Source organism: Scyliorhinus torazame, chromosome 1 (genome assembly GCF_047496885.1).
Source record: "Scyliorhinus torazame isolate Kashiwa2021f chromosome 1, sScyTor2.1, whole genome shotgun sequence".
NCBI lineage: Eukaryota > Metazoa > Chordata > Chondrichthyes > Carcharhiniformes > Scyliorhinidae > Scyliorhinus > Scyliorhinus torazame.
Genome location: NC_092707.1, coordinates 371,780,042 through 371,798,851, shown reverse-complemented (window position 1 = coordinate 371,798,851; position 18,810 = coordinate 371,780,042). Strand labels below are relative to the sequence as shown.

The 18,810-nt window shown below is 48.0% G+C and overlaps 1 protein-coding gene across 3 annotated transcripts in view; it reads right to left on the bottom strand.

Moving 5' to 3' along the window:
* The window catches only part of LOC140426578 (regulator of G-protein signaling 7), a 699,692-nt gene that overhangs the window by 55,314 nt on the left and 625,568 nt on the right, over positions 1 to 18,810 (bottom strand). For all 3 annotated transcript variants that reach the window (XM_072511531.1, XM_072511522.1, XM_072511539.1), the window contains exons 14-16: positions 13,737 to 13,862; positions 4,447 to 4,633; positions 3,320 to 3,409 (exon numbers count right to left, since the gene is read on the bottom strand). In XM_072511531.1, coding sequence (XP_072367632.1) covers positions 3,320 to 3,409; positions 4,447 to 4,633; positions 13,737 to 13,862 — 403 coding nt within the window. The remainder of the gene's footprint in view (positions 1 to 3,319; positions 3,410 to 4,446; positions 4,634 to 13,736; positions 13,863 to 18,810) is intronic.

Below are 18,810 nucleotides of genomic sequence, written 5' to 3'. Positions count from 1 at the left end.
ATGGCAAAATAATAGGCTGCATGACATCTGGGAAGAAAACAAGAATAACTGTAGGAATGGTAACAACTGAATAAGAACATAGGACATATTGGTAAAGATAATGAAATGAAGTTGAAGCATAAAACAGTCAACACTTCAGAATATACCGTATTAACTCCATACAACACTGTTCTGAACTACTGCTATTAACTACACTACTTCTAATTGTTTGCAGAATTTCAAGGATAATGATTAAACCCCCATCATTTTGGAGTTAGAATTTAACAAAACGTGACTGCAAAGTTACAATCGGCAATAGAAAGCCCAAATCCAAATAACATCAATGTCAACATAAATTATAACACAGCAAGGTTAATATTGCAGTTCCCCAAATTCTCCTGGGTCTTAAATGACCTGGTCTGAGTTAGGTTGTTGCAAAATTACAGTTTGGGTGTTGAGAGATGCTATTTTCTTAGTTCCAGAAGATTGGACATTTAAAGAAACTGGAAAAATCAATTCATATTCTCTACTGTCATTTGACATTTTCCACTAAATTGGCTTGAGGTGGCCTTGTTTAGCCTAATTTGGATATTTTGAACAAAATTTTCAATCATATATCTATGCCCTCTAAAAGTAGTTATCTCATATGACATGTCTGTTTAATTCTGGCGTAGTTTTGCTCATTGCTAGAATTTATGCTCCATATGTTAAGGATTCACTGTTGCCAAATGCTTGGATCCATCAGCCATAAAAGAGATTTTGATAGATCTGAACCAATGTGCAAGAATGGCATGCACAATGCAGCATTTCGACTCAAGAATGAATGGAACTGCAGTTCTTGGAAAAAAATGTCATTGCTTGCACCAAACACCTCACAATAGAGTCACTGCTGTCAGTTGTGATGCTGGGGGTCTACAAACGTTTGGCTTGTCTTTCAAACAAAAGAAGTATATTACAAAGCAGGGGCAAAAGCAATGGGAGCAAAATGCTTTACTGAGTGAGAAAGGAGAAACAGGAGGAAAGAAGAGGGAGGTGGGATAAGGAGGGAAAGAGAGCCCATAACATAAAATATATAGAGAGAAATATTTTTTTTGTTTCAAGATTTTACTTCCACCACCCCCCTCCTCTCAAAATTGCACAACTACTCTCAGGATCAACAAGCGTCTTCCAACGCAACTCTTCGTTTTCCCGAATGCAAACCACTTCCCCCTCCACCACCCCTCCCCGTCCGACTCAGAAATCCAGCCGAATCAAGACGGGGGCCAATTTTTCATGCACATACATTTAAGCAGAAAACCTCTGGCTTGTAAATTGTAGAAATTTTGTAGAAGGGTTTGGACAGAGTTCTTTGTTTGCTATGCCAAATGAAAATCATAGACACATTCTAAATGAACATGCTTACAATTTCTGTCAAAGTATCAGAAGTAATTTTCATGAACACTTTTACAATATCACTACACCTAATGGCCGATTCACCCGGCACAGATTGGCCTTATCGGGAGCTCATCTTGGGAAATCACATTCATAATATTCTGTCCATTAATATGAATGCAGACAAAGTAACAGCCTGAATACTTTCAATTTCCTGAGACACATCTGGGTTCCACATCAGTCACCACCAAAGAACCCCCTTAGGTCGACAAGACTATTAAAAAAAGAACTAACAGAGGTCTAGGTTTCATCTGAGGAAGTAAAGAATATAAAGGCAAGTGCTAAGATAAGCTAATATTAAACCTTAACAAGACATCAGTTTGAGTAGTGTTCACTATTAGGCTCTGCACTACAGGGAGGATAGTGCGGCTTTACAATGCAAACACGCTACAATGCTATCCGATGTGTGGGAATACGAGAAAGAAGAATTATTGAAAAAATTGGGTCTTCAGCCATTTAGCCAACACAGGTTATGGGCTGATGTAAAATTGGCTGGATTCTCCGGTCTCCTAGCCGCGTGTTTCTCCGCGGCGCGCCGTCGCTGGCGGCGGGATTCTATACTCCCGCCGCTTGTCCAGGAGATTTCCCATTGAAGCCACACCATGCCGCCGGGAAACCCGCGGGCAGGAATGTGCTGCCGGCGGGAACAGAAGAATCCCAATGGCCAGAGAATTTCGGCCAATGTGTTTTAAATTATGGGAGAACAGGACCGGATAGAAGTGAACTGCTCCCAGTATCTGAGGGGCCAAGAATAAGGGGGTCATAGACATGTGATTAAATTGAAGAGATTTAGAACCAAGGGTAGGAGAATCTTCTTTACACAGAGACTGTGAGACTGTAGGATTCACTTCAAGGGCTAATGGTTAAGGCAGAAACTGTCAACATTCAAGATAAGTTTAGATAGGTGGTTGAAGGAAAAGCGGGGTGAAGCAGTAAGGGGAAGAGGGTGCACAGATGTGATTAGAACTGCTTAGGCACATGGAGGGTCAACACTGACACAGACTGGTTGGCTCAAAGAACTTCTTTTCATGTTATAACTGGAGCAGAAGTCTGAGGTCTTTAAAAACATAAAGGTAACATATCCAAGACTTAAAACCTTTAGATCTGCTCAATAATCCTGGAATTCAAAAACATGTTGAATCAAAATTTGTTACACCCACTTCTGAAATATGATTGTTATTGTTTAAAAGTCAATTTTGTGGGGCCAATTTTACAAACTCATTTAGCATCCTTGCCCAGTCGGTTCACATAGTTGGAGATTACGGGTGTGCCCCCCACTTGGCTGCATGCAATTGATGGAAAATCGTGGGGAGTGTGGATGCAATATAGGTTTCTCAGTGAACAAGGAAAACGCTAAGGACTGAAAGCATTATTATTGGTATTATTGGCATTATTATTATAGCTGCTATTTAATGATATTAAATTATTGGATATTGAAAATATTGGCATAATTTAAAAACTGTGGCACTATTATATAAACATCAACAAAAAACATAGGGTGAGATTCTCTGGCCTCGCAATGTGTTTCTTGGCGGCGGGAAGTGGCCCTCCATTGGCCAGTGGTGGGATCTTCTGGTCCGCTATCAATGGATTTCCCATTGAATCCACCCCGCGCTGCCACTGTCAGGTGGACCAGAAGATCTCGCTGGCGTGACCAGCTGGAAGATCTCACCAAGTAACATGTTGCAGCGAAAAGTGCAACATTGTTTAATTAAATAAACACAAAGCTACAAATCCAATTTAGTTAATCGCCAAAGTTATGCTTGGTAATGTAAGTTCAAAAGATGAAAAAATGATTTTTGTTGCCTTTTTCCTGCTCCAATTACCTACCATTCCCTTCTGTATCTCCAGCAGATTGTGAAAGGCTTGATGACTGAGGTACGAACAAAAGACAACTATGAAGAAGTACCTTTTTTTTAGCCTGGAGCAGCTCCTGGTAGGCACTGGAACGTATGAAACGAGGGTAGGAATCACTTTTCATCAGTTTGTAAATGTGCTCCTAAAAGAACAGGTTGTAAACATGAGCAGGCTACATTCTGCAAGTGCACCTAAAGTATAGTGTTTTCATGGTATAGTATAGTCTAACTATAGAGCTGTACTCTGCATCTGGCTTAACTACATCTGACCTGAGACTTCTTGGCACTAAATACCTGAAACGGGGCGTCTTTCTATACATAGATTCAAAAGTTTCTTTCCTCCATCCTCTTGGTACAGATTTCACGAAAGATTATGAAATCAATCAAACTAATCTTCCATGCATTCCATGCAAATAATTTGCGTTTTTACCAAAATTAAAAGTATGTGGCATGAGCATTTTGAGAATCTTTAAGCAAGTCACAGATTAAAAAATAAAGGTGGGGGGGGGGGGGTGACTGATGTGATTGAGGGGCAGAAAGATCAGATGAGTGAACCAGGTAAACCATTAATGACCTTCTTACAGCTTTGTTTTGTATTTTTAACTTGCAGCAGGAAAGTTTGGTCACCGTAGTTCGCTGTTGCATTTTGCAAAAGTACATAAAAAAAGTAAAACTTGCTGCTCACACTGCAGGATTTGTGTTATATAGGCCCTATTTTTGTTCCTTCCACTTTTGACCAAGTATTCACTCAGTCTTTTAGCCTTCCATATATCAAGTTCCAACAACCAGGCCAATAGATTAGCTTGGCAACTTGCCCTCAGATCTCTTGAGCTGGTTGCCTGAAACTTAACCCAAGGAGCAACTTGACATGGTTCACCATTTGATTGCCCTGGTGTGGGAAAATCAAAGGTGCCGGGCACTGAACCTATCATTTAATGGAATAGATTATCATTACAGGACTATGCCATGCCTTCAGTTTAAATTTATTTTGTGTGGTATAGTTACAATTGAAAAATAATTCCTTACATATTTCCAGAAATGCAAAAACAGAGATGTGCTTTTTATGTACAGTGTAGGTTATTACAATAGTTTCACTGCATGCACATTACTTTTGTAAGTGCGCATTCCCCATATCAATGTCGATATAAGCTGCTTCTTTTTAGTGGTATAATCTGCTCACCTGAGCATCTTCAAATGCATATCTTCCTGGGTCTTTCACATTTTGTGTGGTCTTATGATAGCTTTTGGAGTCCACGTTAATGGCACTGGGGGCTCCTGGAGCTAAAAACTCTTGCCAGATTTCTTGAACACGAGATGGCACCTCACGAATTGGCCTTTTTTTCAGATCCAGAACTGCTAACCAGAACCTGTTTGGATTCACAGGACAGTCCTTTTTCAGTGTCAAACAGGTTATTCCCACTAACTTAATATTAAAAGTTCAAAGGATTGCCATTCATCAAGAAGCAGGCAAAAGTCAAGGGTAAAGTCAGGAGTTATGATACAATTTATTTTGCAAGATGGAGGATAAACACCTTAGGTATTTGTACCATTTGGTACAGTCTGGTACATGGTGTGACAATAATTTTTATACTGGTGGGATTTTGGAAAGATTTGGGACACTCAACAAATCAGAGCAGGTTAATGTGGACTGCACGGTTTCATTAAAATCCTCTGGAGTCTCACTAGATGTTTTGGAGGTCAGGGAGAAACTTCAAGAAAACTTAGGGTGGGATTCTCTGGCCGTGCCCTCCCAGCAACTGGAGAGTCCCGCCCAAGGTCAATGGACTTTTCCATTGTCCGTGTCTTGCCTGTGGCGATCTTGCGCCGGACGGGGCTGGAGAATCCAGCTCTTAGTTTTTGACAATTCCGCTCTCAAGCAGCTCCATTGTGGATCAAGCAGAATCCACAGTCGTCCAAATTGTACGTGCTCTGTGGAAGTCTAAATAGTAGTCCTTATCCCCCAATTTGTGCCATTGTGAAACCAAGAGGCACACAAGTGGTGGAGGGGGTGGGTGGGGGGTGCACGGTGCAGAAAGAGGCGCTCCTGCTTCTCTTGGTCCACAGAGAATGCTCCCCAAAACTGTCCTTATCACACCGCAGTGAGTTGATCTTGCAGCCACAGATAAGCCTGTACAGGTTAAATCTGAGATTTTCAGCTTCTATTCAAGAGGTCAACTGTACCCTTAACACCATGTAGGTGATGCCCCTTTCAGACCGGGTTTGGAACCATGGGGGACTCCGCCTCTGGCTCCGCCCACCAGGGAGTCGTATATAAGGTAGTGCCCTGTAGGCATCACTCAGTAAGCACACGCCTCGGTAACTGGCTAGTTCTGCTTATTAAAGCCTTCATTTACCATTCCACACCCTCGTGTCGTTATTGAGGGCACTACAATTTAATAAGCAGACTACGTTAGGATGGACGCCAGTCTCAAGCCAGAAAGGCTCAACCTGGAAGCACGGACACCAGAGGCCAAATAAATTTTTAAGTACTGGCTCCGCTGCTTCGAGGCCTACCTGGAATCCTCGGAAACTCCCGTCCTCGGGCCTTGCAAGCTGTGCCTACTCCACGCCCGGTGGAGCCACAGAATCTCCGCCAGATCGAGAAGGCAACCAATTACGACGAGGCGATCGAGATCCTGCGAAAGCGTTTCGTCAAACCCATAAATGAGGTACATGCACGTCACCTGCTCTCTACCTGCCGGCAGCGCTCAGGGGAAATGCTAGACGAGTACGTGGAAAAGCTCACCGCGCTCGCCAGGAACTGCATCCACCAGGAGGTGACAGGGAAGTCCACCTGAACCTGCACATCCGAGGCGCGTTCGTGTCTGGCATCCGTTCAACCTATATCAGGCAGCGACTCCTCGAAAATGGAGCTAAAGACCTTCAGGACACGGTAACGCTCGCCACCTCACTGGAAGTGGCCCGCCACAACCTAGGCACGTACCCTGCGGACCCTGCGAGCCCCCCTCGGACTTCCCCAGACTCGGCTACACTACGGGACTGTGCCGCGCGGCGACCCGCCCAGACCGGGGCTGCGCACCGGCCGGACACGCCCCTTTCTGATGCATCATCGGCTCGTGCGAGTCATGGGGATGGCCATCTTGGCGGCGGCCATCTTCGAGACCCGACACGTGCGACCGACGGCGGCGGCCATTATGTGAATCCGACTCGGCTGAGGACTCGGACTACCCGCAACTGGGAGCGATCCCCTTCGACCAATCGCGGCCAAAGCACCTGCGGAACTCCATGATGCAGGTCCAGATCAACGGGCGCGACACTCCCTGCCTCTTCGACTCCGGGAGCACGGAGAGCTTTATCCACCCAGAAACGGTAAGGCGCTGCTCCTTGCACACCTATCCCGCTTCCCAAACCATAGCCCTCGCCTTCGGGGTCCCACTCAGTCCAAATCAAGGGGTATTGTATTGCGGATCTCGCGATCCAGGGCGCCGAATACGCTCGTTTCAAGCTCTATATCCTCCCTCACCTCTGCGCCCCCCTGCTGCTCGGTCTAGATTTCCAATGCAGCCACCGAAACCTGACCCTGAAGTTCGGCGGACCCTTGCCCCCCCCCTCACGGTATGCAGCCTTGCAACACTGAAAGTTGCATCCCCCTCACTATTCACGAACCTCACCCCCGACTGTAAGCCCGTCGCCACCAGGAGCCGGCGGTACAGTGCCCAAGATATGACTTTTATCAAGTCAGAGGTCCAGCGTTTACTGGACGAGGGGGTCATCGAGGCAAGCAACAGCCCCTGAAGAGCACAAGTGGTGGTAGTACGGTCCGGGGAAAAGAAACGGATGATCGTGGACGACAGCCAGACCATAAACCGTTTCACACAGCTCGATGAGTACCCCCTTCCCCGCAGAGCAGAAATGGTTAATCGGATCGCTCAATACCGTGTATTCTCCATTGTCGACCTCACCTCCGCCTACCAGCAGCTCCCCATCCGACCGAAAGACCGCCTCTATACTGCTTTCGAAGCAGCCGGCCGGCTCTTCCACTTCCTCAGGGTCCTCTTCGGCATCACAAATGGGGTCTCCGTCTTCCAGAGGACAATGGACCAAATGGTGGACCAGTACGGCCTGCGAGCTACTTACCCGTACTTGGACAATGTCACCATCTGCGGCCATGATCAGCAGGACCATGACACGAACCTTGAAAAGTTCTTCCAGACCGCCCGGGCCCTCAACCTTACCTACAAGGAAAAATGCATTTTCCACACAACCCGACTACCCAACCTCGGCTACATTGTGGAAAACGGGGTCCTAGCTCCGAACCCCGACCGCATGCGCCCCCTTAAGGAACTTCCCCTCCCCCATAGCCTCAAGGCCTTCAAACGGTGCTTGGGCTTTTCTCCTATTACTCCCAGTGGGTCCCCAGATATGCGGACAAAGCCCGCCCACTCATAAAGACCACGACATTTCCCCTGACGGCTGAGGCCCTGTCGGCCTTCAGCTGCATCAAGGCCGGCATCATCAAGGCCGCGATGCACGCGGTGGACGAAACCATCCCTTTCCAGGTAGAGAGCGATGCGTCAGACATCGCCCTGGCTGCTACCCTCAACCAGGCAGGAAGGCCAGTAGCATTCTTCTCCCGGACCCTCACCGCCTCCGAGATACGGTACTCCGCAGTCAAAAAGGAGGCACAAGCCATTGTGGAGGCTGTGCAACACTAGAGCACTACCTAGTCGGTAGAAGGTTCACCCTCGTTACCGACCAACGGTCGGTAGCCTTCATGTTTGATTAAGCACAATGGGGCAAAATTAAAAATGATAAAACCTTGAGATGGAGGATCGAACTCTCCACCTACACGTACGATATTAAGTATCGTCCTAGGGAGCTCAACGAGCCCCCAGATGCCCTGTCCCGCGGCACGTGCGCCAACGCGCAGGAGGATCGCTTGCGGGCTATCCACAATGACCTCTGTCACCCAGGAGTTACCCGGCTCGCTCACTTTATCAAGTCCCGCAACCTACCTTACTCCACCAAGGAGTAAAGGCCATGACCAGGGCTTGCCAGATCTGCGCGGAGTGCAAAACCGCACTTCTACCGGCCAGACAAGGCTCGCGTTTTAAAGGCCTCGGGGCCCTTTGAGCGACTAAGCGTGGACTTCAAAGGTCCCCTCCCGTCCACCAACTGCAATATCTACTTCTTAACCGTCATCGACGAGTTCTCCCGATTCCCATTCGCCGTTCCCTGTCCCGACATGACCTCGGCCACCGTGATAAAGGCACTGCGCAGCATCATCACCCTGTTTGGTTTCCCCGCTTATATCCACAGCGACCGGGGTACATTGTTCATGAGCGATGAGCTGCGTCAGTATCTGCTCAGCAAGGACATCGCCTCGAGCAGAACGACCAATTATAACCCACGGGGAAACGGGAAGGTGGAGAGGGAGAACACGACAGTTTGGGAGGCTGTCCTTCTGGCCCTACGGTCGAGAAGTCTCCCAACCACCCGCTGGCAGGAGGTCCAACCCGTTGCCCTCCACTCCATTAGGTCGCTCCTCTGCACGGCCACGAATGAAACCCCTCACAACCGCTTGTTTATCTTCCCCAGGAAGTCCACCTCCGGGGTCCCCCTTCCACCTTGGCTGACGACTCCAGGATCTGTTCTTCTCTGGAGGCTCGCGAGGAGCCATTAAACGGACCCCCTGGTCAAGAGGGTCTGACTGCTACATGCAAACCCCCGATACACCTACCCCGACGGCAGGCAAGACACGGTTTCCCTCTGGGATCTGGCACCCGCTGGTTCCCCCACGACTGACGCCCCCCCCTCGCGGTTTCCCTACGGGACCTGGCACCCGCTGGTTCTCCCGCTGATGCCCCCCCGGGACCCCCACTCCATCGGTAGACACCAATCACGCCCCTCCCTAGGGCCCCCCCCTCCACACTCCCCGCCGGCACCGCTACACCCAGCCCCAACTATGCCCCCAGCTATTCCCCCTGACCCCCGACCCCCTACCCCGACCCGGACGAAAGCTCTGACCACCGTGCTCCCGGATGTACCCTCACCAAAGACGTCCGTGTCCGCCGCACCACCGCCCGATCTGAGAAGGTTGACGAGGACGATCAGGCCGCCAAAAAGAACAGATATGTGATTCCACTTATCCCCGACGGATTTTGCATTTTTTTTAAACAGGGGGTGAATGTGATGAATGGTTACTGTACCCTTAACACCATGTAGGTGATGCCCCTTTAAGACTGGGTTTGGAACCCTGGGGGACTCCGCCTCCGTCTCCACCCACCAGGGAGCCATATATTAGGTGGCACCCTGGAGGCGGCACACAGTAAGCACACGTCTCGGTAACTGGCTAGTTCTCTGCTTATTAAAGCCTTCATTTACCATTCCACACTCTCGTGTCGTTATTGAGGGTACTACATGGGAGCAGCTTTTTTACCCAATCCTATTGTTACGGACAGGAGCAGGGAGCTAATTTTAATAGCACTAATCTTCCTCTCACCACTCATCTGAACAGAAAGATGTTTTAATTTGTTTCCCTCTTTACACGTGGTAGCATATTTCCCCAGCCTCTTAAACAACACCTCCACAATAATCCTCAATACCCGGGCCCCGCAAGGCTCCATACTTAGCCCCCTACTATACTCCTTGTACACACACGACTGCGTGGCAAAATTTGGTTCCAACTCCATCTACAAGTTTGCTGACAATACGACCATAGTGGGCCGGTTCTCAAATAACGACGAGTCAGGAGGGAGATAGAGAACCTAGTGGAGTGGTGCAGCGACAACAATCTCTCCCTCAATGTCAGCAAAACTAAAGAGCTGGTCATTGACTTCAGGAAGCAAAGTACTGCACACCCCCCCCGTCAGCATCAATGGGGCCGAGTGGAGATGGTTAGCAGCTTCAAATTCCTTGGGGTACACATCTCCAAAAATCTGTCCTGGTCCACCCACGTCGACGCTACCACCAAGAAAGCACAACAGCGCCTATACTTCCTCAGGAAACTAAGGAAATTCAGCATGTCCACATTAACCCTTACCAACTTTTACAGATGCACCATATCTGGCTGCATCACAGCCTGGTATGGCAACTGCTGGCCCAGGACCGCAAGAAAGTTCAAAAAGTCGTGAACACAGCCCAGCCTATCTGCCTCCCATCCATTGACTCCATTTACACCTCCCGCAGCCTGGGGAAAGCGGGCAGCATAATCAAAGACCTCTCCCACATGGCTTGCTCACTCTTCCAACATCTTCCATTGGGCAGGAGATACAAAAGTATGAGAACACGCACGAACAGACTCAAAAACAGCTTCTTTCCTGCTGTTACCAGACTGGTAAACGACTCTCTTATGGACTGACTTGACTAACACTACACCCATGTATGCTTCATCGGTGTTATGTATTTACATTTACTATCTTGTGTTGCCCTATTATGTATTTTCTTTTCTTTTCATGTACTCAATGATCTGTTGAGCTGCTCGCAGAAAAATACTTTTCACTGTACCTCGGTACACGTGACAATAAACAAAATACAATCCTCTCCATGTTTGTGTGATCTAATTTTCTAGTATTAACCCCACAGAAAAGATAGGGCGAACTCAAGGGGTTAGTTTATTTGCACACCCTCAAAATGCGATAGGAAATTTGCCTCGTCGCCTCTACACTTGGACAGTAAAGAGACGGACAGAAAAAATAGGATTTAGAGTACAGAACCCACTGACAAATTAAATATTGGTTTATGTGGGTTCCAGAGTCCAGAATCAAAGTTGCTGATGCACATCAGAGGAGCCCCCAGAGGACGCCCACAAGGGGCATCAAAGGCCACGAGACAAGGTAAGTAGCTGGCTGCCACCAACTCCGATGTGCATCCTGGGGTCACACCTAGACGTAACGGTAGAGCAATAAAGCAAAGCACGTGAAGGATGACTGAGAGGGCAGGGGGGAGGGGGGAGGTAAGGGCTGAGGGAGGATGAGGGGGTGCTGGGGAGAGTGGAGCGGCACCATCGGGAGAGCGTGGCATTGTTGGACACTTGTGAAACATTAAAAACCCTTCACCACAACCAGTATGATGCCTCTGTCACTTTCCTCCGAAGCCTTAGAACATAGAACATTGCAGCGCAGTACAGGCCCTTCGGCCCTCGATGTTGCACTGACCTGTGAAACCAATCTAAAGCCCATCTACACTATTCCATTATCATCCATATGTTTATCCAATGACCATTTAAATGCCCTTAATGTTGGCGAGTCCACTGCTGTTGCAGGTAGAGCATTCCACGCCCTTACTACTTTCTCAGTAAAGAACCTACCTCTGACATCTGTCCTATATCTATCTCCCCTCAATTTAAAGCTATGTCCCCTCGTGCTAGCCATCACCATCTGCGGAAAAAGGCTCTCACTGTCCACCCTATCTAATCCTCCGATCATCTTGTATGCCTCTATTAAGTAACCTCTTAACCGCCTTGGCCCATCTCTCTGGGCATGTGCCACGCCCCCGCCCCCTTCCTGGGCACACCAAGTGCCGGCGATGGGTGTGAGCGAGCACTCAGCAGATAAGGAGGTGTCAGACTATGGCATAAATTGAGGAGCACCAGCGCTCAGCTCTCTGCGGGTTATCATCACTCCCCCGGCCTCGACAGTGACCCACTGACATTGCCGGCACAGTCCCACAGTCCCAGCACAGTGGACCAATGTAACACAGACCCTGGGATGGTAGGAAATGGGTGGGGGGCGGCGAAGAGGGATGGGGAAGGTAGCGATGATGGACCAAGCCATCTTCTAGGTGAAACAAGCGAGTATGAGGGCCTTCATGGCCCTCCAGGCTTGCCGGACCCTCGCCACTGCCACCTGACCTGCAGCCTCTGGGTGGTCCTCCGGTTCCTCCCCAGGATTGTCCTCCAGCCCCTGCTGGTATGGTGCCTCCTCATCACCCTCGACCTCATCCTCCTCCTTGGAGGTGGCCACATGATCCTCATCCCCAACTCCACAATGTTGCTCCACTAATGTGCCAGGTTGTGGAGGACACAGCAAACCACACTCTGGGGGGTGTACTGCAGGGTTCGACCAGAGCGGTCAAGTCACCAAAACCACATTTTGAGCAGTCTGATGCACCACTCAAAGACAGCCCAAGTGGCCACATGGGCCGCGTTATATCTGGCCTCCGCATCATGCCCCAGCCTCCGTACTGGCGTCACTAGCCAGGTCCTTGGCGGGTACCCCTTATCCCCCAGGAGCCAACCAGCCATCCTGGGGTTGTGTTCGAAGTGGCCCGGATGTCTGAGTGCCCTCCCACCAGCAGACCATCCCATCTCCTTCCCAATGCCAACCCCCCCTACCATGGCTGCCTACCCCTGCCACGGGTCCACCCTCCTCCGCGTGCTGAGGTGGCAAGCCCAGTGCCCTTGGGCTCTTTACCTGTGCGCGAAGATGGCTACTCACCTCCTCGGTTCCCTACAGAAGCCCTTCCGCCAGGTTCAGGTTTTTAAAAAGGTAGACTAATCGCCACCAGCATGACCATTTGCTGGGGAGGCCGCTGGATCACGGGAGACTGTTTGATGTGGGGTGGCGACCGTTAATTGTACGGAAATAGGGCTTAAGTGGTGATTATTGGCTTTTTGCCACGCTACATCGGGATCCCGATTTTGCCAACGGGAGTGGGCCAGGTGCATCGCAACAGTTTGGCACCTGGCCTGGTTCTCGCCTCGTCACCGGCCTCGTCACGCTCTCGCTTCAGCGAAACGAGGGCAGAGAATTGCACCCTAAATCAACTGATCTGTAATTAAAAGGGGTGCTGACTCTGCAACCACCCTTTATAGCCTACAGCTCACATCCCCACTCTTAATAAAACGCTGAAATTTAATTCTACAGATCGGTTACTTTTCTTAATTTCCCTCAGAATCCTTGGATATACCTTGTCAGGTTTCAGCACTGTTTTTTTTTAAGCTTGTTTAACGTCACTAATATTTCCTTTTATTTGTTATGAATCCCAACATGTTCTCAACCAATAATGAATTCACCTTATTCCCAATCCCTTCGCAGTCAATTTTAATTTATCCACTACTAACTCATTGTTCTATTTTCTCAGGAATTCCTCCTCACATTTAACATCTTTTTTTTGTGTGCACACCTGGTCAGCAAGACACCCCAGTGGGACTATCAAATCAGGAGATTACCCCTTTGAAAATACCAGAATTATTGATGTCACTTGATAGCAAGAAGGCGCTCAATGAGACTCTTGATAACCCACCTCCACCATTTAAGTCACGTAAAAGGTCAATGATACAAGAACAATTGTTCAGCATTCACACTAAAAACAATCCAGCTCAGGTAAATTCTGACTTGAACTTTCAGAAAATGTGCATGTTTTAAGACCGATATTTCAATGTATACTTGGCCAATTGCCAACGTGGCGACCTGAGTGTGCAGTGGAAACTTTAGCAGCGGTGTCAATGTCTGTTTGCTAACCTGTGCATGGGAAGAATTCTGCCACTTGGAAATTTCCTGTACGTACCGTAGGTTTTCAGAGCTGAATTCAGACTCCACAAACTTAAGAAACTGTTCCCTCCCTACAGGATCTTTCAAAACTTCATCGATGCAAAAGCCCCATCGCTTTACTCTCAGTGCATATGGTTCTTTACTGAAAACACAAAGGATGAAACATTTTATGAGCCAGTAACAGTAACAACAGGTTCCACTGGTGTATACAGACCATACTAACATAATATGTATCACACTGTAACATCTCAGTGAAATTCAGTCAATAAATTCCTTTGAAATAAGACTTGTTATGTTGTCAAATACTATAACCGTTCTGCAGCAGAAATGCCCCACAGATAGCAAAGAATGATCAAGTTCTGACTTATTTCTTACAGTGGTAATCAATACTAGATGACCAAACATACTGTGACTTGCTATTTTGATCTAATGGATAAAAGTTTACCACAAGTAAAACACTGGCCAGAATTCTCCGGTCGTTATGATTTGCTTTTCCCGCCAACAGCATGCCCCCGCCCCGTGGGTTTCCCAGCGCCGTGGGGCGGCTTCAATGGGAAATCCATTTGACAAGTGGCGGGAGTGTAGAATCCCACCGCCGAGAAACACTCGACTGGGGGATCGGAGAATCCAGCCCTCTATGCAATTAAATATAGAGTGACACTATTTTGTATTCCTTTCAGTGACATTAGTCGATCCACTTCCTGTGAATGGAAGAGAAAGAAGATTAACAAGTTATCAATCATAAAATCACAGAATTTTATAGCATAGAAGGAGGCCATTTTCAGAAAGAGCTACCCAGTTGGACTCATTCCTCTTGCCTTTCACCAAATCTATCTAAATATTTATTTTTCAAATATTTATTTATTTCTCTATTATGGATTCAGTTTCCATGCTTCTGTTAGGGCATGTTTAACAGCTCTATGTATAAAGAGTTATCCTAAATAATTTTTCATTTTGTTTGGTGATGATCTTCAATAAATGTCGTCTGGTTGCAGAGTCACTGACCAACGAAAGGTGTTTTTTTTCTCCTTTGTATTTCATCAAAAACAGATCACAGTTTTGAACAATTCCATCATATTTCTTCAAGGCCTTGTTTGCTGTGATGAAAAGGGCCCAAATCTCACCTCGTAGTTTTTTAAATAAATATTTTTATTGAAGTTTTTTTTTCAATTATAACAAATTTATAACAAACTAATAACACAATAAGCAAATATTGCACTGTACATCTTAACAAACACACCAACAATGGTATAAAACAGACAAAAAAGCACCCCCCACGCACCTTCACCCGTTAAACTGAACACTCCCCCCCCCCCCCCCCCCCGCCCCCGACAGCTGACGGTGACTAACTCTTTGAAGGAGGTGAGAAATGGCTGTCACCTCAGGTATAATCCCTCAACTGATGGTGTACTTGACCTTCTCCAGATGTAGGAACTGCATAAGATCACCCAACCACACCGAGGCACTGGGCAGAATAGCAGATCGCCACCCCAGCAGAACTTGCCTCCAGGCTATCAATGATGCAAAGATGAGGACATCCGCCTTCACCAAATGGGCACCAAATGACAAAGCTCTAGATTGACGTTAAGAATCGTTGACATGGTGTCAAAGAAAGAGACCCAAAAGCTTACCAACCTGGGACACGACCAGAACATATGGGTGTGATTGGCCGGCCCCCCGAGAACATTACTCACACTTATCTTCCACCCCCGGAAAAAAAACCACTCATCCTTTGCCCTGTGAAGGCCTCACACCACACCTCCTCATCCACAATCGGTCCCAATCCCTCTTCCCACTTTGCCCTCAGCTTATCCACAGACTCCACCGATACGATCTGCCCATAAATGCCTGAAATACTCTCCCCACTGGACCCTGATGATTGAATGCTCCCCAGCTGGGAGTATAATGGTGCGAGAGGAAAAAATGGAAAGGCCTGATGCACAAAATTGCGAGTCTAAAGGTACCAGAACCGATTTGTCCCAGAGTGTCGAAATTTTACTGACAGTTCCTCCACACTAGCAAACCGTCCTTCCATGAACAAGTCCTCAAATCTCTCAAGGCCTTTCCCTCCCACAACCTAAATGTCGAGTCTAAACTCAACGGCGCAAATAGGAACCAGCAATTACATAGACCTAAGCTTAAAATGCTGCCTAGAGTAGCACGGTGGCGCAGTGGGTTAGCCCTGCTGCCTCACGGCGCCGAGGTCCCAGGTTCGATCCCAGCTCTGGGTCACTGTCTGTGTGGTTTGCACATTCTCCCCGTGTTTACGTGGGTTTCGCCCCACAACCCAAAAGATGTGCAGGTAGGTGGACTGGCCACGCTAAATTGCCCCTTAATTGGAAAAAATGAATTGGGTACTCTAAATTTATATTAAAAAATTAATTAAATGCTGCCTAAATTGCTTCCATATCCTAAGAGCAGACATCACCACTGGGTTTGACGAATTCCTCGTGGTGGAAACAGCAATAGGGCCATAACCAATGCATCTAAGCTGGAACCCCTACACAAACTTGCCTCCATCTGTACCCAATATAGAGCGTGGATCACTGAGCCATCCCAACACCTTCTCAATATTGGCCACCCAATAGTAGAAAAGCAAATTGGGCAATGCTGGACCCACCAGGTGGCCTATCCCTCTGAAGAACTACTCTACGTATCCTTGGGGTCTTACCTGCCCATAAAAAGGAGGGAACAAACTTTACTACCCCAAATTAAAAAAGGATTTAGGGAGAAAAGAAGGGAGACACTGAAAAATAAATAAAAGCCTAGGGAGGATATTTGTTTCAGTAGCCTGGACCCTGCCCTCTAAGGACAGGGGAAGGTTAACCCACTTTGCAAATCAGACTTAACCTTGCCCACCAGACTAGTGGAATTTAACTTATGGAGCAGGGCCCAATCATGGGCCCCTCAGATGCCCAAATAATGAAAGCTAGATCTGACAAGCTGAAAAGGTAGCACCCCCAGATTGGCACCCCTCCCCAGAGGGTGAACTGCAAAGTATTTGCTTTTCTCCAGATTCATCTTATACCCCGAGAAGGAGCCAAAGCTCGTCAGTAGCTTCATTATTTCATCCGTAGTGGAGACTGAATCCGTAACATAACGTCCACATATAAAGGCACATATAAAGGCACCCTACGTTCCCTCTGCCCTCCCTTCTTATTCCCTCCACTTTCCGGAGGATCTCAGCTCAATAGCCAAAGGTTCAAACACTAGGGCAAACAGGAGCAGAGACAATGGATACCCCTGCCTAGTACCCCTATTCAATAAAAAGTGTCCCGAGCTCAAGGTATTAGTACGCACACTTGCCAGAGGGCACTTTACACAATAACCGGACCCAAGAAATGAACCTATGCCCCAGACCGAACCTCCCCAGAATCTCAATAAGGTACCACCCTATCCACTCTATCAAATGCCTGCTCGTCAACTGTAGATACGATCACCTCTGGCTCAGGCACGGAAGAGAGGGAAAGAGCCACATTCAGGAACCTACCTGTGTTGGCCGACAACTGCTGATGCCGAACAAAGCTGGTCTAGTCTTCCTCAAACACCTCCTGAAGGCAGGGTTCCAATCGTAAAGCCAACAGAACCTTAGCAAGCGATTTGACGTCAACATTCAATAATGATATGGGTCGATATGACCCACATATTGTGGGCTCCTTATCCTCCTTTAATATAAGAAAAATAGTAGCCTGCGAAAGTGTGACGGGCAGAGATCCCCGGGACAAGGAGCCATTAAACATGTCCACCATCAATGGAATCAGTTGGTCCGCAAACTTCTTATAAAACTCATTGGGAAACCCATCAGGGCCGGGAGCTTTGCTGGTTTGCATCAATTAAATACCGTTGAGTATCTCCTCTGGGCTTAATGGAGCCTCCAACTCCTTCTGCCTCTATCAACCACTGGAAAGGACAACCCATCCAAGAACCTCAATATGTCCGAACTCTCCTCCAGGGGTTCTGACCTGTAAAGATTCTTATGGAATGCCACAAAAGCTGCATTCACATTGACTGGGGCAGAGACCAAACTGCCGCTCGAATCCCCAACCTGTATGATCTCTCAAGAAGCCATCTGCCACCTCAGCTGGTGGGCCAAAAGACAACTGGCCTACCCCCCCATAGTCGTAAAATAACCGTCTCGAGCGCCGCAGCTGACTCACCGCCTTGCCCGTGGACAGCAGCTCAAACTGCATCTGCAGCTCCTTCCTGCTTGTCAGCATCTCCTGGTGGTCTACCTCAAGTCCACCAGCCTCTGCCACTCTGTCCTAGCTGCCCTATCCTTCTGTGCTTTGTAGGAGATCATTTCCCCTCTGATAACCACTTTGAGGGTTTCCCGCAATGTGGAGGGCAAGACAGATTCATTTTTGTTGAACCTAATGTATTCTTCAATGGCGATAACTATGCGCCCACAAAATTCCTTATCCAATAGCAGCGAAGCATCCAACGTCCATGGTGGGCGTTGAGCAGGACCCGATTCCAGAACCAAGTCCACAAGTGCGGAGCATGGTCCGAGATTACTATGGCCGAAAACTCTGCCTTCCTCACCCCAGAGAGAAGAAAGCTGAATAATAACTACTCGTGATGGTTCATTCCTTTCAATGGGGCTCCTGTCTGAGTGTCCGATGGGCCCTATCTAGCTCCGGAAGGGACATGAGTCCACCACCCCCCATCATCTTCCCAAACATCTGCAAGACGTACACAGTTGGATTCAGGCCCTCCAAACCCTCGGGCAGCCCCATGACTCTGAGGTTCTGCCTCCCCGAACGATTCTTGAGACCATCGACTTCAGGACTCAACCTCTTGGCCTCATCAGCTACCATGGCCATCTCACCATGCCTCAACCTTTTCCCTCCAACACCTCGCCATGTTCCTTCACCGTCTCAGCAGTCTTCTCCAAACTCGACCGGACCGGCCCCAGGGCCTCCACGACTTTTGAACGCTCTCAAACATCGCCTTACACTGTTTCTCATATTGCTTGTCAAATTTCTTCGAGAGCACACCGGCAAGCATATCGTCGTTATTGCGGCTGCCAATGTTGCAGAAGCAGCCTCTCCCATTTTCTCCACAGAGGAGCTACACAGAGCCTCAGAGGC